The following is a 27,169-nucleotide window of genomic DNA, read 5'->3' as shown; positions in this document are numbered from 1 at the left end:
GTACAATTCAGGCCCCCATTTGGACGCTTCCAACCACCACCCCCCCCCCCCCCCCCTACCCAAGAGGGGCACCCCTGGATCTCCTATGAACAAACTTGAAACTACAGTCATTAATGTACTCACTCATAGTATTATCTCAGCTCTATATATAACTTCTGATTCTAGAGAAGATTTATAAAGATTCCTTCATTTGGGGGATTTGGGACCCCTGGGGGCCCCCTGGGTGGGGCATGGTGCCCATTTTAACAAATTGAGATCCTAACCCCCTAGGGATGCTACCTGCCAAGTTTGGTGAAAATAGGTCATGGGGTTCTCAAGAAGAAGATAAAAATGTACAATTTAGGCCCCATTAGGACCCCTCCTCACCCCCTCCCTCCCCTGGGTCCCAAGGGGGGCACCCCTGATTCTGCCATGAACAAACTTGAAACTACAGTCATCAATGTACTAACTCATAGTATTAACTTAGCTCTATCACTTCTGGTTCTAGAGAAGAAGATTTTTGCGGATATTCCTTAATTTTGGGGGGTTTGGGCCCCCTGGGGGCCCCCTGGGTGGGGCATGGTGCCCATTTTCACAAATTGATTTCCTAACCCCCTAGGGATGCTACCTGCCAAGTTTGGTGAAAATGGGTCATGGGGTTCTCAAGAAGACGATGAAAATGTACAATTTAGGCCCCATTAGAACCCTTCCCCACCCCCCTCCCCTGGGTCCCAAGGGGGGCACCCCTGATTCTGCCATGAACAAACTTGAAACTACAGTCATCAATGTACTAACTCATAGTATTAACTTAGCTCTATCACTTCTGGTTCTAGAGAAGAAGATTTTTACAGATTCCTTAATTTTGGGGGGTTTGGGCCCCCCTGGGGGCCCCCTGGGTGGGGCATGGTGCCCATTTTAACAAATTGAGTTCCTAACCCCCTAGGGATGCTACCTGCCAAGTTTGATGAAAATCGGTCTTGGGGTTTTCAAGAAGAAGATGAAAATGTAAAAAGTTTACGCACGACGCACGACGGACGACGGACGACGGACGACGGACGACGGACGACGGACGACGGACGACGCACGACGCACGACGCACGACGCACGACGCACGACGGACGCCGGACGAAGGGCGATCGCAATAGCTCACTTGAGCCTTTGGCTCAGGTGAGCTAAAAAACCTAATAATGAATGGTAAAAATTATTGTGATAAAGAAAATGCGGCATCCAGTGGTTTCTGTGCATATATTTTTCCACTCAGTCCTGCCCTCCAAAATCATGAATTGAACTACTCGCGAAATAGTCGCAAAGTCCCAATTTGCGAAAAATTAGACTTAATATATGGCAAAAACATTATTTCACTGACATCTCTATTCAGAGCTACTGTAAATGCCAATATTTTCGTTCGATTAATTCTTCACACTGAGAGGCTCAAAAACATATTCACCAGTTCTTGAATTTGCGCTGTGCAATTGTCAACCCATTCAGAATGTGCACATGAAATTGTGACGATATTTTCTCGGGTTTTAGAATTCACACTAGCCAAAAGTAGTGCAAAATACGCAAATATTAATGTACCTCGAAAAATTTCTGCATTTACGGTATTATACAATATACAAATGAACTGGAGCTGTTCACACACAGCAAGGATGTGGCACAAGAGATATGTTCTTCCTCTTGCCTGTAATCTGCATGGATACTGGTATTTGGGTAATAAGCTGCTAGATCTATAAGTGCCCATTCCTTTCACTTGCCCAACAATAGGAAAGTTTAAGTTGCCCTGGACAAGCACGCAACTGGGTTTACAGGGCACTGTCAGATGATGAATGAAATTGGTCCTTGGATTTGTACAGTGTTCTCTGTTTAATTAAAGCAGACTTGCTCAGTCAGAGTAAATTGGACAAATTAAGTAGAATGGGGGTGAGGTCAAATTGACTGCTTATTACTACACATTTGTACACGCATGCGTAATTAAGGCACATAGAACAGAAGGTGCTGAACGTGTTTCCCTCGGACCAGGGAGGTAGGCCCACCTCCCTGCTCGGACACAGATAGTGAGAGAAAACAGAGTCTGCTCCAACACAGGTCTCCCACTGATCTACACATGGTACACTTTCACTAGATGTCATCTTTTTTCAAAATGAAATCATTATTAGAATACCCTGTATCCTTGCAATCAGATCACTGCAGTGTGTTTAGAGCTTTATAGCAAAAATGACTTCGCTGTGGGTAAGGTTAGTATACTGTAGTTTGTGAATTATAGCCCTGAAACATGATTTTTATATCATATTTTTGCACAAACACAGAGTATTTTGACACTGCAGCCAATGACACTGTTACTGTAAAATCATGTAAAGCTTTCTCAAACTCTGTAACTTTCTGTGATATTCTAATCTATCTTCAACTTAAGTGAACCTTGTCTCTGTCTATATGCTTGCGTTTTGATACACTGTACATGAAATTAGTTTACTGTTGCAATTCAGGTGGTTGTATGGCAAAAGGGGCAATAATGAAATGAGCTCACTGAATATGTACAAGTGTACTGTATTTATGAGAGTCACTTCAAAGTACTGGTAGACATCAGAATCCCCTTTACTGCACCAGCCTGCTGTATTATGTGACCACACATACATCAGACCCTTATATGATTATATGGATGTGACACACATACATGTATACAATTGCTAGTATCTGTATGTATTGTACAATGTACCAGGGCATAATTTTGACTTTCCTTCCTGTATCCTTGGCACTAAGATTATTCCTCACCTTGAGTGAACTCTACAGCAATGGTCTGTACTCTACCATGCCATGGACCCTTTTTGTGTTTTATCACACAGGAATTGATGGATGAGTCTGGACCCCACTGTTTATTGTCAAGTTCTGTCACAGGACTATTTCAGGCTCCCTGCAGGTACCTATCATTACAGTGCTTTTTATCCCTCTTCTGCAGGCATTTGCTGGCATGGGAATGGCTGTGGTTCACAGCAGGAATGTGAAAACTTTGTGCTGTCCAGGGCAAAATTTAGAACATATCTGATCAAAATTACAGTATTATTATCTTGTGGGGCTTAATACACCTCCATCTTCATCATAGAATATCTTTGGAGCAGGGCTGCTATGTATGCAGGAAAAACTGCTTTGAGTTTTAAAAGTACTGTAAAACATGATATATTCGCGGCATGAATTTTTCGCGAATTGGAACCAACAGCCTTTTACGTGGCATGAAATTTTCGCGAAGTGCCACTGGCGTTCAATGCATATAGTGTAAACAAGGACTTTCGCATGCATTTTAATTTCGCGAATCTTGGCGCTCGCGAAATTCGCGAAATTAAAGTGCACGCGAAAATTCCTCGTTTTACAGTATTATTAACCATTAGGGGCAGTGATTTACAAATGTTTGAGTTATCACATATGATGCATACAGTGTAGGTCAGTTGTATCACAAAGCATCCTACCATAATATATCAATTTTGCAATAAAGCCAAAAATATATTACAGGAGATATCACTATTTTTCTCAATAAACCATAATTGTACATGGTCTATTCTAGAAACAGTTTTATTATAACTAATGTTCTCATTATACATGAATAACAATACTTACAACATTGATTATAGTGATTAACAGTTTTATATTGGTTGTTTCTAAATCCCTAACTCACATTTTAGAACTATTTTGAAGCACTATAGCTGGGTGTTTGTTTCATCTGCAAATGTTAAATAATGCATGTAAAGCAAATGCTGCAACAATCTCTGCCCAAGCAGTGAATAGTTGAAGCATTGATCCTCAGAGAGTATAGTACAGTATGACATAAGAAAGTTATGACTATCTGAAGGGCAGAAGGTCAACCAAGATGGCATCCTATGGGACTTTGATACAGTGTAATCTCTCTCCAGGGACCACTCTCTCCAATTTCTGTCACTACACTACACCAGGTACATGATGTATGACAACCTCGCCTCTGGGTGCAACAGGGTTAACCTTGCTGTCCAGGTCTCATCACTTCCGTCCATTCTTTAAAGGGTGTGTACAGTTCTGGTTGAGGTGAGGATTTAGCTTTTAACGTTATGCGAGATATTCAGAAACCACTCTATGAGATGCCAAAGAGCATGGAATTCCAAGGGGTATCAAAAGTTTATTTGATGAAAATCGGTTTTGAAATGGATGAGATATCCAAAAACAAGGTGAAACAAAGAGATCCTAATAAAAGGCATGGCCTGTTGCTTTTTATTATTATCACTTTTTTGGATATCTCAGCCATTTGAAAACCAATTTTCATCAAATAAATGTTAAATCCTTCTTAAAATTACATGCTCTTTCATATTTCATAAAAGGTTTCTCATTATCTCACTTAGGAATGTTCAAAACATGAATCCCTACCTCAACCAGTCCCTTTAACCCTTGTTTGCCTACGCAGGAATAAAATTTGTCTTCCCATTTTCTTTAACTACTAAGAATACGATCATGACAGTATTATACATTTGTATCTACAACATCTATGGTCACATCGTCATCCTTTGAGAAAGAGGATGCCAAGTCTACTTGCACTCATAAATTCCTGAAAATCATTGCTTTTCTCTTCTGTTGAATTTTTTTTCTTTTTTTCTTTTCATGGGGAGGTTTCATACTTGTTGTTATGTAGCAAATGAGCAGTATGATGCAAAAGAAATGGTCACATGATTAAAAAATGACTTTTCTCAAGTAATGGCAGGCAGTGATAAAGACGCAATACCGAATTCAAACTTTCACTTCTTGTTGACAATTGCTCTATTTTGATTGTCCCTTTTGTAATACCGATTTCCTATTTTTAACCCATTCCTTACAAGAACCTGGTATACCATGTTCCTAAAGTACAGTTTTGTACTACTACACACGCCATCTTTTTCACTGTCTTTCATAATCCAAGCATCTTCTACATTATATCTTTATGATATAAAGCTTCTGCTGCAGAACGCAATCAAGGGCCATGGATCAAAGCCACGTTGGGTTTTCACAATACATCATCATCCTTAACCATGATATATCGTACATTTCATTTCAGAAATTAAATTGAACCTTCAAAAATCAAGGATGTAAACCCCTACTAACAGTGTATGCTCCAGCACCAGAGATTGCGAGTGTTCCAAACATTTGGTGTGTGATATCATTACATTCAATAGTGCAAAAGACACATCTTTTGTAGATTTTGGAAACAAAATCTAGATTAAAGAGGCACATGTACATATCCATGTGCCATATTTTGTGTCATGTTCTATATGCTAAGTGCTACAATATGTACATTTCTTTCATAGGTGTTATGAAGGTTTTGTTTTGCATTGCTTATTCAAATGAATGACTGTTAAAACATATAAACATAAAAAAGGAGTATACATGCTCCCTAATGACTTCATGTACAAAAATGCAATCTTTCATTACATGATCATTTTAGACGGAGACATGCACAATCATTCCTGAACTCACAATCATGAAAATTAATCAAAAACCTAACACTATAAACATCATAACGCCGCCTCTATTTCCTGGATATTGCTTCTCCCTTCCTGCAAACTTGCTACGTATACAGTAATCTATCCTGCTAATTGCGATATCAAAGTTTCCATTTCTATTCAAAATAAAAAGAGATGCCACAGACGTCCCAACTGTTTATTCCTAAACTTACAGTCGTGTGAATAAGTCAGAAACCCAGCACTATAAAACTCCATGATGCTGCCTCTATTTCAGGGCTACTACTTCCTGCATGCTCTAAACTTACGACACACAGTAAGGTATTAGTACTTTGAATCGAGATCCTGTTCTATAGAGTTTCCATTTCTATTTGTAAAGAAAATTCAAGTACACTGTATGTAAAGAATGAGTTCACTTTGTTGCATGTCCCTGTGAGTGTGACTCTTTTCCCAGAAATGCATGTCTACATTCTTATTCAAAGCTTTACCTACAATGTAGCTCTATTAAAAGGTTTTCATGGTTTTTGTTGGTACTTGTAGCACAAAGCAATTAGTAGGATAGATGTTGAAATCTTTGAATGTAATCACTTTTCACAAGCTGCAGGAAAGCTCCATTTGTGCAACACTCCTACAGAGCTTTTAAAGAGGTGGTGCAGTTTTGGTTGAGATGGGGATTCAGATTCTAACTTCTTGCAAGTTAATTAAAAACCACTTTCGAAATATTAAAAGGCATACACTGTACAAGTTTAAGAGGAATTCAAAGCATATTTGATGGAAGTTGGTCTTGAAATGGTTGGGATATCTAAAGACAAAGAGGTCCTAATAAAACCTGGGACCCATTTTTTTATGATTTTTTACTTAAAGGGAAGATAAACCCGAAGAACAATGTGGATTGAGTGAAAGCAGCAACATTATTAGAACACATCAGTGAAAGTTTGAAGAAAATCGGACAATCGATGCAAAAGCTATGAATTTTTAAAGTTTTGATGTTGGAACCGCTGGATGAGGAGACTACTGGAGGTTATGACGTATGAGTGGACAACAATACCAAGAAAATATAAAGAAAATACTACAAAAAATCAATTTTTCATGAAAATTACAATTCCATCAACTTGATATTGACATATGTTAAGGGTAGCAATTATTCCCCCTGCTTTCTGAAAGCGGTTGGTCCACTGCTCTTTCATAATTCTAGAAAAGTGAATTTTTGTTGAATTTCCTTTATATTTTCTTTGTATTGTTGTCCACTCATACGTCATATCCTCTAGTAGTCTCCTCATCCAGCGGTTCCAACACCAAAACTTTAAAAATTCATAACTTTTGCATCGATTGTCCGATTTTCCTCAAACTTTCACTGTTGTGTTCTACTAATGTTGCTGCTTTCACTCAATCCACATTGCTCTTTGGGTTTACCTTCCCTTTAATAGTACTAGGACTCTTTCTGTTACATTCTTATTTGATATCTCAGCTATTTCAAAAGCAATCTTCATCACAGGAATTTTGAATACCTCTTTAATAGAATTGTATGCTCTTTAATATTTCATAAGTGGTTTCTCATTTTCTTGCACAAAGTTGAGATCTGAATCGTCACCTCAACCAAAAGTGCACCATCCCTTTAAGGTCCATACCAGTTTCTGGATTGTTCTTCTTGCATCCATTGTCTCACTGTCTCATTATCTGTGAACAATGCCAATGTTACTGGGAAGGCTGAATAGGCAATATATCAGATCAAGCATGGTTAGTGACATTTCTACAAGCACGCAGTGCATACAAGCTGTGACTAAAATGTTACTCTGGTAGCCGGAAAAAGAAAGAAAAGGAAAAAAAAAAGATGACGAAAGGGGAAGATAAGGAAGAGGAAGATGATAAAACGTAAAAAACGTGAGAAATGGCTTTTTGCCAAGCCTGCACATCCTGATGTTCTGATCTCTACCGATTTAAAACAAAATATACATGTTACCAGACATACAACAGTGCAGCAACTCACTGCCTTCCTTAAAAGGGAATAAAACTTATGGGTTGAGTGAATGTAGCAATATTATTAGAGCATCAAGAGCATGTACGTGGGTGTTTAATTGTGTCTAATAGAGAGTTGTATGAAACCCACATATCTGTACATCTGGATTGAGTGAATGCAGCGATATTTGTAGAACATCGGCAAAATTCTAAAGTATGCGGGTGCATAATTCCATGCATATACCGTCGCTGGGGAGACAAGATCTATCACAAGTTTTGGTGAAAATGACTTTTTTAAATTAATGATCAGATAACCAGCTACACCAGTGATGTCTTGTCCAAGTCCAGCTCTGTCTTTATACAGTACCCCAAGAGTGAAGCCACCATGTGGCATGTCAAAGGGAAAACAACCCAATTTGATATAGTGCTTGTTACCATGTTTTCGTTTTTGTTTCTTCTCTCCTGAATACTTGTACAAGAACATTTTTGAGATATGAGGTCTTGTCAACCCGAGACGATATACAATGTAATGTAATGCTCCTGGACATGAGGCACTGTTCAAAAGCAAGAAGTCAATCTGGAGCGTGAGGGAAAAAAAAAAACGAAAAATGCCCCTCCTTCATAATATCCCAATGGTGTTAGCAACAGTGACGATGATGGTTTACAAGTGTACGTATATATTTGTTGACCAGGAGACAGTTAATGATTCAAGCGACTCAAATGCATGTGCAGCGTAGGATGGAAAGGATGGTGTCGATATGTAGCTGATCAAACATAAACCACGGCCAATGCAATCTGAATCATAAATTCATTTACTTTTATACAATACTCAAGGTTAACCTTGCCTAGCACTTAGAGTAATATGAAATATTTTATGGATCAGCACTAAACTGAGCTTTCAGCGCAAATTCATGATCTGTGTTTATTCAACTGTAAAGATACATAAATGTCATCGTACCAACTGCTTTCACACTGCAGAATTGCTCTCTCACTTCAAGGCAGATCTTCCTTTGAAACGAGCACGTCACTAGCTGGCTGTAAGATGATAAAGTACAGATCTGAGCACCTGATAAAGTGAGAGACTCATGCACTTTTGAGCCCTTCTTTACCTCTGAAACTCCAAGAACATCTCTTGTAGAAGCTTCTTTAATGTCAGTGACTGTGGTCATTTAATTTTTGTCAGGGTAAATAATTGTGTGGAAATCGTAATTGTATACTGCGCCATTAAACGAGGAAAAAGAGTTGAGTGATTTGCAGGCACACGACTTGTCCTAAATATACCTTGTAATCTCAAATAAAGCTTACGCCCACATCACTCTAGTTTAATTCACTGTAGGCCTACAAGTAGTTTCCTTCTCTTATTTCTTCTCTCCTACTTGAATTCTTCAAGGTATATGAATCTATTTCATTATATGGCAAACACGCCATGCTTTTCCAGCACGCCTGATTCAATTTCACAGGGGTTTAATACGTTTTACTCTGTAGGCGAGGACAAAACGCACATATCCCACTTCTTAGAGCAAACTTTTTCCTCATTTACAATCAACTCTAATATAAAACGGGTTCCACTGCCAACAATGAGGTGTACGGTTCTGCTCTGTAATCAAATAAAGCTGGGGCTAGCAATGATTAAATTCTAGGCACTCCAGACGAGCACGCTCCCTGTATAATTTTTTGTTTTCCATCCAAAAACTGCATCCTCAACAACTAAGCTCACTGCGACAGCTGGAATATATTGCAATTAAAATTACCTTCAGTAAAATAATATACGCGGAAAAAGGGGTACACAGTCAAAGTTTTCAATCGCATGCACAGTGACAGCATTCTACGACACATGACTTGGGTTCCAAACATACAGTGTGTACACTGTTCTCTTGACTATTAAAGTCTGCACTCCAATCTCATTCATCCACACTTTTTCTTTTCTACAAAAAATGGTTGTAAAAGTTGATATTTGAAACAAGATGCAAAACAATAATTCTTGTCTGTGGACAAAAACAACAGAATTACTAAAACTTTGCAAAAACCAGTCCATCTCAATTTTTTTTCAAACCGTCACACTAATTTTGCTTTGAGTATTGACAGCAAGTAAATTAAAAAACAAAAACAAAAACATCATTTACACAAATATCTGTTTCATCTCCTAGATTACACTCTCTACACTCATGCAGAGTGAGAGTACCCAGGCCAGGTCGTCTTCAACAAGAATTATATTGCAAAGTGCACATCTGCAGGGAGTTGAGAATTCAGAATCTCAAGAAAAACAAAAATTGTTTAATAAAGTGCAATGGCGTGAAAGCATTTTCATGCAGCTGATGTGCTGTGTACATTTATGCAATGAAGATGGAAGATGATGACCAGGGCCCCATTTCATAAAGAGTTTATTTGATGACAACTCTTTGCTGGAATGACAATTGTCATGGTGACTACAAGAATACAGCTTCCTGATTGGCTGTTTGCTGTGGGAAGTTGTCATTCCAGCAAGAGTAGTCATCCTAACATCTTTTATGAAATGGGGCCCAGAAGACAAGTGGCGAGTGCTTGTCCAAGTCAACCTGTTTAGGCTGAGGGTTCATCCAGATCTACGGATCATCAACGACAGAGGTCAACTCATCAAGGACACACCATCAAACCAAGGATTGTTTTCTGGGTCTCATTTCGTAAGTAGGTTTGCAATTATAAGGATATGTGTTCATCGGAGTTGGTTTGTTTGTCTGTTTGCAAAATAACTCAAAAAGTTGTGAACGGATTTGAATGAAACTCGCAGGAAAAGTTGGTAAGGATACAAGAAACACATGACTATTAAAATTTTGATAGTGATCCAAGAATTTTTATGGATTTTTGAAGGATTTTTAATCTTTTGGCAGATAGGGTGAATGAACTTGGGAGTTCAAGCTGCGCGTAATTAAAAGGCTTCTATACTTGGAAATTGGGCGATTTTCAGCATGCGTGTATAAAGAGTGGAAAAGAGCTGCTTGGCGGAGGTCTGCACTATACTAGTGTTTTTCTAGTTGTAAGCTGCAACACAGACCCACGAATAGTGTAGTGCACTTGGTCAATGAATGCTAACTCATAGTAAACACACAGACAAAATGTTTCATGACCACACAAAAATTCAGCATAAGGACATAGTGCAGGCTTCACAAACTTGAGTAACATCTGGCTCTGCAACAAATTTTCCTCGGACCATATTGGGGGCTTTGTGATTGTATTCAAATTCAATTTATGACACATGGTGGGCAATTCCGCAGTTACAAATGTAGGTGGACACGACATGGATAAAAGAAATGTGCCTCTTTATCTTACTCTTTAATCTAGGTATCAACTAATGCCATGGATGTTCACCAATCATTAAGGTCTTTCAAATTCAGTAGATTTTATCTTTCATATTGATTGATTTCGCGAGATCTAAAACCATCATTTAAAATGTACATGTGGGACTGGGGATGCTGAAATTCACTTAAATGCAAATTACAGTGGGTTCCTTTGAAATTTTTTCCTCAAAGTTTTGCTAAAGGTATATACATTTAAATACTCCAGAAGTCATGTGACATTTTGTCAATTACAAAAGGGTGAAATGACCTGCGGAATTACTCCGGACAAATGTAACGTTACTAACCGTAACGTTACTAACCATGCTTTTGGGGGTCTAGCTAAGAAATTATTGGTCGAACTGCTAAAAAACATTGTGTGAACATTTGTCATGATGCAATAATTGAAATTAATGCAACACTTGAATTTTTGCACACTTTTTGTTACAAGACATTGATTTTTTTGTCATGTCCTTTTTTCGTAACGTTACTAACCAGTCCTTTAAGTTGCCATAGCAATGCTATTATTTCTTGGATTGTATTCATCCTTATCTGTATCATAAACCTGGGAATGATGAACATGTTTTTGACATAATTTTGGCTTGAAATGAATAAATGGTAATTTAGTAGTAAAAACAAATATCTAAATTTGTTCAAATGTAACGTTACTAACCGCGGAATTGCCCATCATGTGAAAACAAACATTTCCCATAACAATTGGAAGAAGATGCCAAATCTTGTTTTTGATAGTGACTAAGCACTGGGAACCAGAAAGACTCAGGCTTGAAACAGAAAAAAAAAAAACACAAAAACAAGCAAATAATTAGAAAAACACTCTAATAGGCCTCACCTCCCTGCTGACAGCACAGACCTCTAAACTTATATTACAGGCCTACAGCTTATTTCCACCACTGATGTTGTTTTCCATAGAGATCAGTGATTTTGACTCATACCTGAGAAGCACGCTGAAAATCGCCCAATTTTCCAATATAGAATCATTTTGTATAATAAATATGTATCATCAGCTTCCAGCTGCGCGGCGCCTCGCCTGAGCAGAGCACGCACTTTAGTGCGCACATGCAAACCTACTGTACGTGCAGCTTGAACTGCCAAGTTCATTGACCCTACCTGCCAAAAGATTTTTTAAAATCCTTCAAAAATCCAGAAAAATTCCTGGATCACTACCAAAATTTAATCATCTGTTCCTCGTGTCATCAACCTTTCTTGTAAGTTTCAGCCAAATCCATTCACAACTTTTTGAGTTATTTTGCACACAGACAAACAAACAAACTTTGAGCAAAAGAACAAACGAACCAATGCAGCTGAAAACATTTAACCTCCTTCCTTGGTGAAGGTTTACACAAGATATAAAGCAGGTGAAGGAATAACAACTTTATTCAGGTCACCTATAGAAACAGTCAATGAATTTCGACACAATGCAATCACCTGCCCCCCCCCCCCCCCCCCATCCCATACAATAACATTCATGTGCCCGATTGTAATCATGTATTCTAATCTTTGATGTTAAAAAGAAAGTGGCTGAGCCGGCATTTTCAAAGGTGAATTGACTTTAGTTTTGAGGCCATGATTTCTTCGCCCCAGTATTCCCCGCAAAGGTTTCGATTTGAGCCCCTGGGCAGCTCTTGACCCAAATTCACCACAAAAGATTCTAATCTGCGAGGCGAAGAGATAATGCGACAGGACTCACGTTCACCTGATCACGAAAGCTTCACCTCAGGGACACCGCCGTAGACAGAACTTAACCAAATTTGGACAACTAAAGACTTGAACATCCCAGAGGGATAATGTGCTCTGTGTAGACAGAAGTTAGGCACACATGAATATACAGATATTCAAAAGCAATTATTTTTCCATTAGCACTAGTTCCCTACCCATTCAAAGTCTAATCATTGCCACAGGGTGTCTGCCACTAGAAGCAACTGAGGCCACTCGAAACATTCCCTAAACTATTTTCATGTTCAACTTCATAAGCTTGGTTCTAGCACTTCATAAACTTCAATTAAAAATGATTGAAATTACATGTTTCCCCCACAACTTTGGTGCCCGTTAGTACAGACCTTTATGCCAAACTGAGGTTAACTTCACAACTTTTTGTATCACTCCTGCCATGCATGACTTGAAATCAATGGGAAACACATCATCAAACATACAGATCTATGCTTAGCTTTTTAGTGAAAATGGGTTACCTCACGGGGATGGTTTGGGACCACCATGTGACCACATCAATAACTTTCATAATTAACAACCAAATGCTATTAAGATTAATCATCTAACAGATACATTTGTAAGCAGACAACATAGTAGCAATATGAACAATGTTCAAACTTTTATAATTCTAGAACTTAATTTTTTAAGATTTGGTAGTTACTGTCTGGTGAAAAGGCTGGCGTATGGACAAATTTTAATAAGAGATTTGATTTCCTGTTATCCTCCCCCCCCCCCCCCCAACTAATTCTTCTGTTTATCTCTTCTATTAAGGGTTAAAACTTACAATGGATTTGACAGGCAATAAGATGAAAATTAATGTACTGTAAAACGAGGAATTTTCGCATCCATTTTAATTTCGCGAATTTCGCGAGCGCCGAAATTCACAAAATTAAAATGCACGCGAAAGTTTTTGTCTACACTACATGCATTGAACGCCAGTGGCAATTCGCGAAAATTTCATGCTGCGAAAAAGGCTGTCGGCTCCAATTCGCGAAAATTTCATGCCGCGAATATATCATGTTTTACAGTATTTCACTGCCGCTTGCAACCATCACCCCCACCCCGTCACCCTCTTATTCTAAACCTTGGTCCCTTCAGTGGCCAAAGTAGGTCATCCTATGACCCAACAATGAATAACTTCACCCACTGATCTGCTTGTGCGGATAGCAGTGAGGATAGAAGGAGAGAGAAGTTTCTGTTCCTAGCTCAGGTGAGCTACTGTATGTAGTAACTTATGGGGTCACAAACAACCTCTCTCAGAATCTAAGTTTATCTCCAGGATTACTTTACTAGATCATGTCACTCTCTCTACCTCCACCTCCCTCAATACTTCGGAGAAGACACATAATTTCTCCCAAATGCTCTTTCTCTAGGAAAACAAAGAAGACTATTACACTATACAGCAGACAATTAGTGCCATTCTTAAGGCAATCAAAATACCACGTTTTTTGCATTTTGATCAAGAATGCTACCCAAATTTTGACATTTTTACAGCGAGAACAGAAATCACACATTTTTTGTGTGGAAACATTTGGGTTGTGATCCAAATCGCACAAATTAGTGCGATTTTTTTTTTTCAAAGACGCTAAATTCATAGTTGTGCAGTGAGAATGGTGATGGCAAAAATGTTCAAGATTTTATACCCCACAATGCCCCAAGTGTTGCACCTTGCCTTTTCAACCAGCTGTGGTGCATGCAGTATTGAATTGGCATTGAGACGTAGATGCAGTAGGCATACCATACAAGTACATACACCAGTCAGTTCTTTGCAAATAATCGCGACTCACGAAGTTTCACATTCTTTTACAGTGACATTCTTTTACAGTGAGAACGCTGAACCCAAGAGATGCAACCCTGTTTACGACCAAAATTTTGAAATAATTTTCGTATGAGATTGGCACTAATCTGCACAAAATTTATGGATCACGTTCATCTTCTGACTCGTAACTGTATTCGTCAGAAATGTTCCCCTGCTTTAAACTTTCACGAATTTTGCGAGAAGCCGAGATTTACGAAAGTAAAACGTGTGCATATTAAAGTTTTTGTCTACACAATGCACTGAATGCAAGTGGAATTTCATTAAGTTCCATGCCACAAAAAAGGCCGTCGGCTTTTGTAATAATTCGCTACAGTTTCAGGCCGTGAATGTTTCTGGTTTTGCACTTCTTTTCCGCAAGGTTGCTGATCTCCTACAATGTATTCATAACAACACGGGACACCGCGAGCTTCTGTTCTCAGACACTGCACTTTCACTTAGTCACTTCCTAGCTGCGTCTTTGAGCCGAGAGGCAAGCCCACATTTGTTCATAGGATGCAGGAAGTCCATGTCTGGTCTACCACATGTGGAACTCCGCATCGAAACTTCAGAGCTCTCTCTCACCTCCTCTTTGGCAAGCCCCTTTTGACACCCATGGAATCTGATTTGCATTGACAGATAAACTCTTTAAAGGATGGCACTCGTAAGGTCTGCATCCAAATGCACACCAACTCTTTCAGTCGCATTCATGAGCAACATTATGCATGTGCACTACATCTTATTGCCAATAGGATTCTAGGCTATGGTGCTGAGAGGGGAAAGCATTTACAGTAACTGTAAAGGAATGTTTTCTCTGAACTCTCTCTACTTTGTCTTCTGTTGACGTGTACATAAAGAGAGGATCAATATGGAAACTGTCAACAACACTAAACAGTATCTCATATTGTATGATTATCCAGGGGCGGATCCAGGAATTCTGTAAAGGGGGGCGTGACTAATATTTCTAGTGACACTTCCGGGTTTCATTTCATTGTTTTTCTTTTTATTTCTTTTGTTTTTTACGAAAATTAAAGAGGGGCGTGCGCCGGTTGCACCCCCCTCTGGATCTGCCACGGTTATCATCATGGTTTGATACTTCAGTCGTCCATCTAAGGGCTTAAAATTTACATAATGAATCATTGGAATTCAGGCTACACGTTGTATACCAAGACACTTGTCTGGCTGACATGATTTGCCAGGATATAAAGTTGTTTTGGAGCATTTTGAGATCGACAGTATGAAATAATGATATTTCAAAACCTGACTTATATTCCTGAAGGGCCCTTCCCATTCATTAGTAGGAATGTAGAGCACTCTAGAATGTGATGATCAAATTGTGCCCTCACAAATCAAATCACCTGCAGCTAGCAAGCTGCATAAAATTCACTCTAGCATGATGGATACTGGTATGGCCCAAAATAATGTAAATCGATGTAATCAAACAAAATAACATCTACAGGAGCAGTACCCGTGATCAAGTACAATGCTCGAGATTGCAATATTTTTGGCATACTTTGTGGGTATCATTTGCATTTTTGTCATAACCCAACAGAAATTGTATTATTACAGTATACTTTACACAATACAGTTTGTAGACCTACATTTGTATACTAGAGCAAATACCAACAGTTTCTGCAGTCAAATGGAAACTACAGTTGTACATTTTACCTTCAATATCTTGCTCACCAGAAGTAATACTATGCTAACAATGCAACCTTGAAACCTGCCTACCAAGGGTTTGATATCAATTTCTTGACAAGTCTATACCTCATGTACACTGTACATACATGTAGCAAATATGCTGTTGACATTGTGATACTTTAGCTATGCTGGTATGAACACCAAGGCTTGATATGAAAGATTGCCGTGGTACCTCTGGATTCCTTGTGTACAGCAGACAGTCTGTAAGTACACTACATTTGTAGTACCGGTATTTCTTTACATCAATTGAGTTCCCTGATGTCTCAAACTATAAATTATAAATGCATCTAACAGATCTATAGATAGAATTACATCTGACAACGGTTATCTTCACAATTGTAGCTGTCTAATGCTTGTGTACGATGCTCTTTTAAAGGGGCTGTACAGTACTGGTTGAGGTGGGGATTCATGTTTTTTACATTCCTAAGTGAGATAATGAGAAACCTCTTATGAAATATGAAAGAGCATGTAATTTTAAGAAGGATTCAAAGTTTATTTGATGAAAATTGTTTTTCAAATGGCTGAGATATCCACAAAAGTGATAATAATAAAAGACTACATGCCACAACTTTATTAGGATCTCTTTGTTTCACCTTTATATTTTTGGATATCTCAGCCACTTCAAAACCGATTTTCATCGAATAAACTTTTGATACGGTACCCCTTAGAATTGCATGCTCTTTCACATCTCATAGAGTGGTTTCTGAATATTTCGCAAAACGTTAAAAGCTAAATCCTCAACTCAACCAGAACTGTACAATCCTTTAAGTAACTAATGTGAAAATTTACATACGATATCACCATGCCTAGTCTATAATACTTCCAAAATAAAAAAAAAAAAAACATTCATACTTGAATGTCAGAATGGTTGCGTATGGTTGACGTGATGAAGATGTCGAAAATTATGAACGAGAAAAAGCGTATTTGACAAAATAGAAGATGTGCATTGTATCAAACACATATAGGGCTGCAGTGCAGGCCTTTAAACCTGGGGTGGTTGGGCACGTTACCAGCCCTATAACGGCCCCACTCCCCCAAACATATGCACACACAAACACTTTACGGTGTACTAAACTATTTTTCTTGCAATAAATGTTCTGTCACACATTCTCAACTTAAAGGTAGACCTAAAAGGTAGTCAAGCTTTAATAGTCATTTTCTATGAAGAATCATAATACTGAATAGAATTAATACCTTGAAACAAATACTGTAAAAGTGGACATTTTTGCAGTGTGGAAATTTTTGCTCATTTCGCGCAACCAGAAGCTAGTAAGTAGCAAAACTAATTTTATGCAAATATTTCTGCACACCATAATTTCCAGTAACGCTAGATCAGTCTAGATCTAGATGATGTTGTGATCCTGTGGAATTAAAAACACGGAAAACTCATCTTACCTGGCCGAGTACAAAAAAAAAAAAAAAAAATTACTCAAGCGAAAATATCACAGCAAATTCATACATATCATGCATGATTTATCTAGACTGACCTAGGCTATGAATGATTCTACAATAGTGTACATTAGTGTATAAATCAATATCCAAGGCAAGGCATTCAGATTCCAACTAGTGACGTAGTAGTCTACATGTAATGATGTAGACAGGCTCTAGAAATCTAGGCCCCGTCTTATAAAGACTTCAAATCAATCACAAGTCCCCAAATCAATCGCAACTTGCATTGCAGCTCACAAGAAACTTGTGATTGATTTCTATCACAAGTCTTTATAAGATAGGCCCTAGAATGTTTTTAGTCCCTATCAATAATAATGTTTTACAATGATTATGTATTAAAAGCCTACTAGTACCAGTAGCCTTGAATATAAAAGTATTATAAACTTACTCATCTGTTTAACATTACATTGTTGCAGTCGAGTCGTTTAGTCTCGTTGTCAGATTACATAACCAACATAAAATTAAAATGTTGTAAATGTATTATTATTTGATCTAACGTTAGATACCTATCCAGATTTCTGTCATCTGGAATGCCGATTACAGCCAACTCATCTTTAAAAGTCGACGTTCATGAAGACATCAACTGATTCAAGGACAAAGGCATATTTTCTGTAACTTCGCTGCGCTGCCACGCCATGCAATGATGCATATTGAAAGCAAATTTGCAATCACACATACACAACGCACGTCCGCACGAGCAACACCGATAGTCAAGGGAATCGCCGCCGCCAAGTTCGGCGAGAGTTGATGGTAAAAAGTCAGTGGCACCAGGCACAAGTCGGTGAGTTGTAAAGTCATGTTAACTATCATTCCCGCCAGAAAGGGTTTCATACGACCTTAAAAAAAACTTACCTCCTCAACGCTGAGAGGCATGCACACACGGTATTCCTTTATAAGCATTGTTTATCTAATGTCCTTGAATTCACAAACAACTTCTAACGTAAGTAAACAATCCAAGGTCACCCCAGTCCTCATTCACTTTTCCGCTTGGCAAGCTTCGGTGAAGTTCAGCACCACTGTGTGTATAATGTACGACCGTGTAAATCCATGCATACGTAGAGACTCGGATCGCGGCTCAACCCATGCTATGCATATACTCGTACTCGTAATAAACACGATGCAATCCGATCCGAGCTCCGCGGCCGCGCGCACATGTGATACCGAAGACTTGTATTGTACTCGCTTGCGTGCACATTGAGGGTCCGTACACAAATACAATTATGTGTACTTCGAGTGACGCACGGGCCTGGCGCGCGCCTGCGATCTCGATGTTGTCCAGTGGTGGTGTGGATGTTGCGTAATACTTGTGTTTACAAACTGTACGAACCATATCCTCTTACATTTTCTCATGTTTATATAATAGTTGGGAAGGTGTATTTCTTGCTCATTCTGTTTTCAACATTTTTGGTCTGTTTCTTTGCTTGTTTCCTCAGTTAGTCATTCGTTGTTGTTTTGGGGGAGGTGACTGGGTGTCACATTTTTTTTTTTTATTTCTTGTAGTTGAGATATCCATCTATATCAATGTTACTAACCATTTTTGCATATTATGGTATGGGAGTATCAAACAGAAAGAGATTTAACTCACTTTACTTCAGGCAGTTCAGAATATTATATACACGATGCAGGATTCCATATAACATGTAACATAAAGTTTTTAATGCTGCGAGAAAATTCCCTTTTGCTGACAGCCTGAGGAAAAATAATATTCTAAAAATATTTTACAATCATTTATATCGGAGACAATTATTGTACTTGTCAGAATAAGAAAAGAAAAGATTTCTTTCCATAATTTTGCATATAATGATCTGAGTGTATTTTTGTTTGTTTGTGTGTGTTTGTGTGTGTATATATATGTGTGTGTGGGCGTGTGTTTGTGTGTGTGCATGTTAAAGCCAAAACATAGTTCTGGTATGCCAGCAAAATTGTCAAATTTCGCTCCAAAATGTACACGTATGCCTAAGAAATGAGTGGTATAATGCTGACTACTGTAATAACAATATATTCGTTGGGTAATAACGAAAATGTGAAACATTAACCAAAACTGTTCACATCTCAGAACTTACCCGATCGGGGTCAGGCTAACTTGGACTCGGGTACAACTCGGCCTCACTTTGATGGCGGGGCCGAGTTGTCCCTCTGGATTTTACAGTGTTGTACTATGGAAGCGCTTCGCGTTCTGGCTGGTCGCAGTTATGGACCGAGTTAATACAACGCGCGCATGAAAGAATCTCTGGCGCGCCCATACAAATGAACGTGCGCCTATGTGTAGAATAATGGCGATTACGAACTGCGTATAAATTGTCTGAAATAGGGCCGAGTTGTCTCTGAGACCAAGTTAACCTGGTTCCTTCTGGAGTAAAAGTAGGTAAACCGACTTTTATTTTTTATCTCAAAATACTCCGAAACAATTCATCATCCCGGCAAATCGCATTAGCCAGGTAAGTTTCTTGGTAGACTCTTTCGATGTATTGCAAGCAAATATGAAATGAAGCCAGACAGGTTCTCAGACCCTTACCAAAACTATGTTTTCACTGTAAGATAATAATTGTGCATGTGTATCATCACATGTGTGTAAAATTTGCCTGGCAGGTTGATATATGCCCAGAAATTGAGCATGCCACTCTTTTTCTGTTCTGTTCGTGGATGCAATATATAATGCATCCTTAACAGATTAGAAGGAGAAGGAGACGGGGGGGGGGGGACCAGGGGAGGGAGAGAGGGGAGAGAGAGAGGGGGGAGGGAGGGAGCGACAAGCCTTTCACACATAGTCCTGATAAAACGATGTCAACTTGTCAAAAAAGGGGAGAAGAGGGAAATGAACATTATAGCTATTTAACAGACTCTTTGTTTGTGCATCTCTGCATAATAATATGTGCCTTGTGTGCATTACTGAAGTGTCATACAGCCTGGATACTTCTTGCAGTCTCATCAAACTGTAAACATGTGTCCCATTTGTCATAATTTTATGGGTCAAGTATTTCTATCTTTGAACTGTATCTTTAACACTTCATGATAGACTGTATTCTGAACATTCCTGATCTTACGCAATACAACTGTATTACATTCAAGTTGGTATAATTTGTAGTAAGACTTCAATTGAATCAAACTGAAATTTATTTTCACTCATCATGACTAAGGATAAACATAAAAGTGTGCAGAAAAAAAAGTCACATGCATGAAGGGCCTACATTTATATATAAATATTTACACAGATCATATGGGTGCAATTTATGTATATGTAAAGAGACTTTGACATAGAGAAAAGGCTCTCAACAGATCACAATAAGAAGGGTCAAATAAATCATTTCTTTTTTAAGGCAAAACCTATGCTCAAGTATCTTTAACATGTAATATCCTATGTAATGTAGGCCTACGTAGTGCAAATGGCTGGCCGGAACGGTTTTACCACACCTTAATTGATTAAATGATTAATCAATCAATTAATTTGATTATTCATTTATCTATCTCCTCATGAATTTATCCATTATTAAATGTATCTATTCATCTATTCATTCATCTATCTATCTAGATATTTATGTGTTTATCATTATTAATCTATCAATCAGTTTAATTATCTATTCATTCATTCATTCATTCATTCATCTATCTATCTAGTTATCTATGTGTTTATCATTATCAATCTATCAATCAGTTTATTTATCTCTTCATTCATTCATTCATTCATTCATTCATTTAATTATTCATTCATTCATTTTTTTCTTCTCTGTATGAGGGTTGTTGTTCTTGTTGTGGACCTTATGTTTACTTCATTGTATAGGTGATGTTCTTGCTTTCGTCCAGCAATCTTATCTCCTTCCCTTTTTTTTGGGGGGGGGGGTGTTTTGTTGTCTATTGGTATGTTTTGCGTTTTTACCTTTGCAGCAGCTATTTGAGCAATTAGTTCATGATGTGAGTAGGCCACAGCGAAGTTGATCGATTACTCATATATTCGGTGGCTGAAGCTTGTATAATACTCAGTAAATGCACATAATACTGAATCGATCGTATCAAATTCGCATTTCATCGGGACTAGCGACTGCGTGTGTTTTCACTGCAAATTACTAGTAGTGGGCTACTAGTAATTTAGCCACTATGGCAGGTGCTGAAGCTTCATCTGGTGTTGGGGAAGAACCCATGAGTGTTGGGGTATCCAGTGATGCGGCTACCAAACCTCTAAAAGAAGGGGAAGTTGTGAAGAAGGCAAAAAGTAAGTCGTTGGTAGGGCGTTTAGTGGCGTTAGTCAATACGTAGTCCTATATGCTTACATTTGTGTATGTAAAATGTCAATGGAAATTGAAAACCGAAAGTCGCATTTTTTTTTTTCTTCTGCCGGTGAAGTACAACTTTTAAACATCCGTGTTAAAGAGTGCCGAAGCACGCAAGTTCGTTCTAGTCTCTGAACGTGATTGTTCATGTGATGAATTCCATAAATCGTTACATAATTACATCGGACAAAGTGCCTAACGCCGCCCTGAACCAGTCCGGGAAACCCGCTCATGAGGACCGCCCCCGCGTACGAGGACTGTCCCTCCTCATGAGGACCTCCCCCCGCCTCATGAGGCCCCCCGGGGAACGCCTCATGAGGCCCCCCATTCACTTCTTATTCATCTCACATCTGACGTATAAATTGTCGCAACTTTGCACGGTGATTTTTTGTTACACACACATGTCCACTATCCATGATGAAAAGAAGAAAAAATCCTGTCTGGTTTTTTTTTCAAAAATCGAGTTTTAATCAACCGATGCAGAGCGCCAATCAAAACACGGGCGCCAGCGCGTTCGCACAATGCAAGACTGCCGCACCGAGCGGCCTGATCCGACTAAATATTTTCGATGCTTTTTTCTGCGGCTCTCACCTCTCCGCGCACGAATCAGCCTCGTGAAGCTGAAGTCTGACATCTTTTTACACAAATTCGTAACGAGAAAAATTAAATCAGTACTAACCTGATCTTGTCCATATATTCCAAATTACTATTCCACACTAATAGAGTAGGTGGGTAGATGACATACTCCAGTTTGTTAGCAAAATAATCACTTTGTAGGTATGACGAGTTCACTTTCTTCGTCAATTCCGCCCACGATTCCGCCGCCCGCTTACCGTTTGGGCGCTTTCTCTGGAATCATCCCGCGACGCGACGTACGTCGCATCACATCACGCATCCAGCACATACCAGTCTGGTATGTGCTGGCGCCTGTGTTTTGATGGGCGCTCTGCATCGGTTGATTAAAACTCGATTTTTGAAGAAACAAAACGGACAGGATTTTTTCTTCTTTTCATCATGGATAGTGGACATGTGTGTGTAACAAAAAATCACCGTGCAAAGTTGCGACAATTTATACGTCAGATGTGAGATGAATAAGAAGTGAATGGGGGGCCTCATGAGGCGTTCCCGGGGGGCCTCATGAGGCGGGGGGGAGGTCCTCATGAGGAGGGACAGTCCTCGTACGCGGGGGCGGTCCTCATGAGCGGGTTTCCCGGACTGAAACGCTAAGAGTTAAGACAAGTAAACCAGCTGAGATAAAGGAAAGATCACTTGTTATTCCAATGAGATTGGCAATGTGCACATGAGCTAACTCCGAACTGGCTTTGAATTATATTATGCCATTAATTATGGCATATATTATGGCATTAATTAATAATATTAATCATAATTGAATTATATTATGGCAATTATTTAAGTCCACTTAAAGCAAATTTTGAGGGATATTGTCTTGATTTTCTACTTGAGTGTAAACGGGGCAGGGCAAATGTTATTCAAAAATAATTGCTCACACCTCAAGAATCTTCTTTCTCCTTTTCTTCTTCTTCATCATCTTCTTCTTCTCTTCTTCTTCTTCTTCATTTTATTCTTCATGAATCTTCGATAAAAGAAAACTTGATCAAGATTGGACCACCATCGTTAAACCATAGTGCTGATGAATGAGGAATGTCTAGAAGATGTTTAAGTTGTCCTTTTCTTAGAACACCTGAAAATAGCCATATTATTCAATTGATTTAGATTTTTTTTTAATTGATGCTTCTCATTTCTACTCTCTTTATTTATACATGAAGTGACCCATTTTTTTTTTTTTTTTTTACTGAATTATGTATCTCTCCCACTAATGGGAAAGTGTTAAAGACCCTAATTGCTATGAAATATCTTGAAGAGCAAAAAGCATGAAGATTACTGTTTTCAGAAAATGTGGTATTCCTTGCAAATTAAGCCTTGCAAAGATCACTCATTCAAGACAAATTGGGTGCAGTGCCCATCGGAAGACCCATGGATTAAACACAACCGTAACTTTGACTCTTTGTGAATACATGTCAGATTTCTTTTTGCAATATTTATTTGTCTTTTGCATTTTTTGTGTCTGCTGAAATTCTAGTTGCACATAACTCCCTCCCTCTTTCTCTCTATCCATAGATCTGTCGCTCTTTTCATATGTGACCGCCCAGCTCAAAACCCACAAAATGTCCCAGATTTAGGATTCTGTGTAAAGAACATTTACCTGGGAGAGTAATCTTTTCCCTAAATACTGTCAAAATATGGCAGCTTAAAACAAAACCAAAATTGAGATATTAGCAGTTTTTCATTTATACCATGCTTTTTGGGACAGGTGCTACTTCACTGAAAAATGTATACTTCTGCATGGCATGCCTGAACTAGTCACCCTAATCTTTGAATCCTTTTTTATCCCTTTTCTATGAAAATGCACCTCCTAACTCTCTCCCACTTCAATCACTTTTTCAATGGGCTAGGATGGTTCAATTTTAAAAAGTTTTAAAGCTTAAAGCTTATATTGTTATAAATGCTTTTTATGCAGCAAAATGGAAATTCATTTAAGCCTACTTTTTATGGGTTTTGAGCTGGACGGTCTTTGATATGATGGGAGTATTTTCCTCATTTTGTGTTTATTTTGCAGTTGACATTCTGTTGAAGGCAACAGGCAGCGCACCAATCATGAAGAAAAAGAAGTGGGCCATCGACCCAAGCAAAAAGGTCGCATGGGTGATTGATTTTGTGCACAAATATCTCAAGTGTGATTCATCGCAGTCTCTGGTGAGTTCTGTTCTGAATTTTCATACATCAAAGACCCAGAACTAGAAATCTTAAATCTGTTTCTCTCCCCCCCCCCCTCTCTCTCTCTCTCTCTTCCTCTCTCTTCCTCTCTCAGAGGGATTGGAAAACATTACTAGAAAGGGATTACTTTGTTGTGATGTGTTGTACCAAAATTATATTGTGAAATATATCAGGACTGTGAACATTCTTCAAAAGAGTAGATCAGTATTTTTGATACATTGTATGGCTTGCTGGTAAGAAATGAAAGTTTGAAATTGTGTCATAGAAGCACTTTCCTTTGTCCTAGAATAGTGCCATATATAATTGTTAGATATACCTCACCCAAACAATGGCAAGTAATGGAAATGTATGATCTTCAACATACATACCATATAATCAGATTAACAGTTTGTGGGGTTTTGTTGTTCGATGATTGGTGTTTTGAATGTGTGAGAGTGAGGGTTGATTTTCACAATGCTGCCCCAAATTGTCCTATTGTGCCCCTTTTCCAGGCAAAGTACTTGATTGTTAATATGCCTTAGTCCATGTGTTTTACTGTGAGAGGGGTTTGTGGTGTTACAATGAGTATACAGAATCACAAAGAGTATATGCAAATGCAAGCGTACAATAATAGTGTAGGAAGGCTGAGGCAAGTACTGTAAAAGTGGAAATTTTTTGCACATTTTGCACAAACAGAAAATAGCGTGAAAATAGAAGCACATGAATATTTTTGCCTGTTATAATATCATGTACCACTGATTGAATAATGTCTTGATTCCACTAGATTAAAAACATGCAAAATTCATTTTACTCGGCCAAGCGCCAAAAAAAAATCTCGAACGTAAATATCCACTTTTACACTGATAGCAAAAAAGGGAAAAACCTCTGCAAGATCAGCACTGCATGCATTAAATAAGGATGATTGACTTGTAGAGAACCATGTATGTGTGTGAATATGATTGTTACAGTTGGTTATATATTCAAGTTTTTTTCTGTTATGCTTGTTACAATTTTTTTAGGCTCTCCCATGTATCATATGCTGATGAATGTGGAATTACCATTTTTTTCCGTTTTCCTCGCAGTTTCTGTATGTGAATCAAGCATTTGCTCCATCCCCAGACCAAGAACTTAGGAATTTATATGAGGTAAGTTTTCCCTTGCCATGAATGATTAGCAAAAGAAGTTGTCTTTCAATGTTTTGGCACAGTTGCTGCAACAAGCTAATCTCTTGTTATTCAATTTATTTATTGTGGGTGAAAAAAAAAATAGTGCATGCTGCTTCCAAGTTTCTGTGAGGGCTTCAAAACAGACATCCAATCTAAATCAAATGGTTATGAAGGGCTATCACATCAAGTGAATTGTTTTGGTTTTCTTTTTGACATTTACTCTTCAGAATAGATCATTTTACTCTTCTCAATCACTTACAAATCCATCAAGATTTGAAGGGTCAAATTTCATGGTAAACTCATGTCTTTGCTCGATTATACATATTGGGGAATGAGATTTTAGGCTTTTTTTGTCTTTCATGTGTATTTGTAGGTAACTTCCATGTGCAAAGAGATGAAAGTTTAAAGTGAGAAAAAGGAATGCATACATTGTAAGGCTGGATGAAGGTGTCTGTTGAAAAGAATAAAAGGCGGTCTAATAATTGGGTCTCTCTATTTGTGCTGGTTCTCTCTTCTCTGCAGTGCTTTGGCAGTGATGGCAAGCTTATACTCCACTACTGCACCAGCGAGGCGTGGGGATGATGATACGGATTTAGGCCAGGGACATGTGGCACACGGAAATGCCATGGGCGCTTATAATAGCGAGCACTTTCCGTGATAAGAGGACTTCATCTCATATTAATAATATTAACAGTGAAATGAACGGATAGGAGTCTTGCCAACACGAATAGATGGAGAATTGTATTTATGGATTTTTTGTGGGTTTGTTTGGGTTTTTTCTTCTTCTTTTCTTTTTGTGGGTAATGTTGATTTATGATTGTTGGAGCTTGAGTCAACAAAGCAAACGTGGAAGGCAAATGGATAGAAGAAGAGAGACGGATCAAGACAAATTCAGTGCAGGCAAAGAGGCACCAATTCCTGCAGTGACCCGTGACTGAAAGGAGCTATGGAAAGCTGCAACAGGTCATTCTTGTGTGGAAAAAAAAAAATTCTGTCTCTCTCTTTCTCTCTTCTTGTTGACCTTTGGCAGATTGAATTAATGGCAGCAACCAGACGACTGTACCTGGTCTATTGGACACCCTTTTGTGTCTGGCCATTTATTCTATTGAATGGATTATATGATGCCCTAAGTTTGCTCTCAAGAAACTTTTTTGTCTAAAAATGTGATTCATCTCAAGAATAATGTCATGTTTAACTTAACTCTTTCAACTTGATTGACCAATCACTTGTCTCATTAACACATTGTAAAAATGTCTACCATTCCAAGTATGATATCCTCAACTACTCACAATATCCTCACTTTTCCTTTAAATACTTTGTGGGGTCAGGGACTTATGTTGCAAATCTGTAAACCAAAGGTATAGTAAGAAAATAATATCTACAAACATACAGAGGACCTTGCATTTCCAAAGTTAATCTGTTCCCAATCAGGTTCGTTATACATGTACCCCCATACACTATACACAGGAATCGCTAGGTTTGCGTAGGCTGGGAGGTGCTGCCTCGAGCAGAGCACACACTATACCGCTTGTATGCAAACCGCAAATATGCGCAGCTTGAACTCCCAAGTTAATTGACCCTATCTGCCAAAAGATAA

At 38.5% G+C, this 27,169-nt stretch overlaps 2 protein-coding genes across 2 annotated transcripts in view; one reads left to right on the top strand and one right to left on the bottom strand.

The window, feature by feature from the left end:
* LOC139728670 (cytoplasmic phosphatidylinositol transfer protein 1-like) overlaps positions 1 to 18,426 on the bottom strand; it is a 99,632-nt gene extending 81,206 nt beyond the window's left edge. Inside the window, exon 1 of the mRNA XM_071639606.1 lies at positions 18,219 to 18,426. Within this exon, the coding sequence (XP_071495707.1) occupies positions 18,219 to 18,266 (48 nt within the window). The 5' untranslated portion in view covers positions 18,267 to 18,426. The remainder of the gene's footprint in view (positions 1 to 18,218) is intronic.
* Positions 18,427 to 21,451: 3,025 nt separating this feature from the next.
* Positions 21,452 to 26,677, top strand: LOC139728669 (autophagy protein 12-like). Its single transcript, XM_071639605.1, has 4 exons — positions 21,452 to 21,573; positions 24,270 to 24,406; positions 25,489 to 25,551; positions 26,095 to 26,677. Exons 1-4 carry the CDS (start codon positions 21,459 to 21,461, stop codon positions 26,152 to 26,154), a joined length of 375 nt encoding a protein of 124 aa, XP_071495706.1. The 5' UTR covers positions 21,452 to 21,458; the 3' UTR covers positions 26,155 to 26,677.
* The last annotated feature ends 492 nt before the right edge of the window (positions 26,678 to 27,169 follow it).

This window comes from Diadema antillarum, unplaced genomic scaffold (assembly GCF_040938485.1).
Source record: "Diadema antillarum isolate AM-2024a unplaced genomic scaffold, OU_Dant_1.0 seq00000190_RagTag, whole genome shotgun sequence".
NCBI classification, from domain to species: domain Eukaryota; kingdom Metazoa; phylum Echinodermata; class Echinoidea; order Diadematoida; family Diadematidae; genus Diadema; species Diadema antillarum.
Note: the sequence above shows the minus strand (reverse complement) of the source record. Positions and strands in the feature narration are given on the sequence as shown.

Bases quoted from the DNA above. Each gene is read 5' to 3' on its own strand.
- LOC139728669 (XM_071639605.1), top strand. From the start codon at position 21,459: ATGGCAGGTGCTGAAGCTTCATCTGGTGTTGGGGAAGAACCCATGAGT. The intron at 24,407-25,488 runs GTGAGTTCTGTT...TTTTCCTCGCAG, and splicing joins GTGATTCATCGCAGTCTCTG to TTTCTGTATGTGAATCAAGC. The intron at 25,552-26,094 runs GTAAGTTTTCCC...TCTTCTCTGCAG, and splicing joins AACTTAGGAATTTATATGAG to TGCTTTGGCAGTGATGGCAA.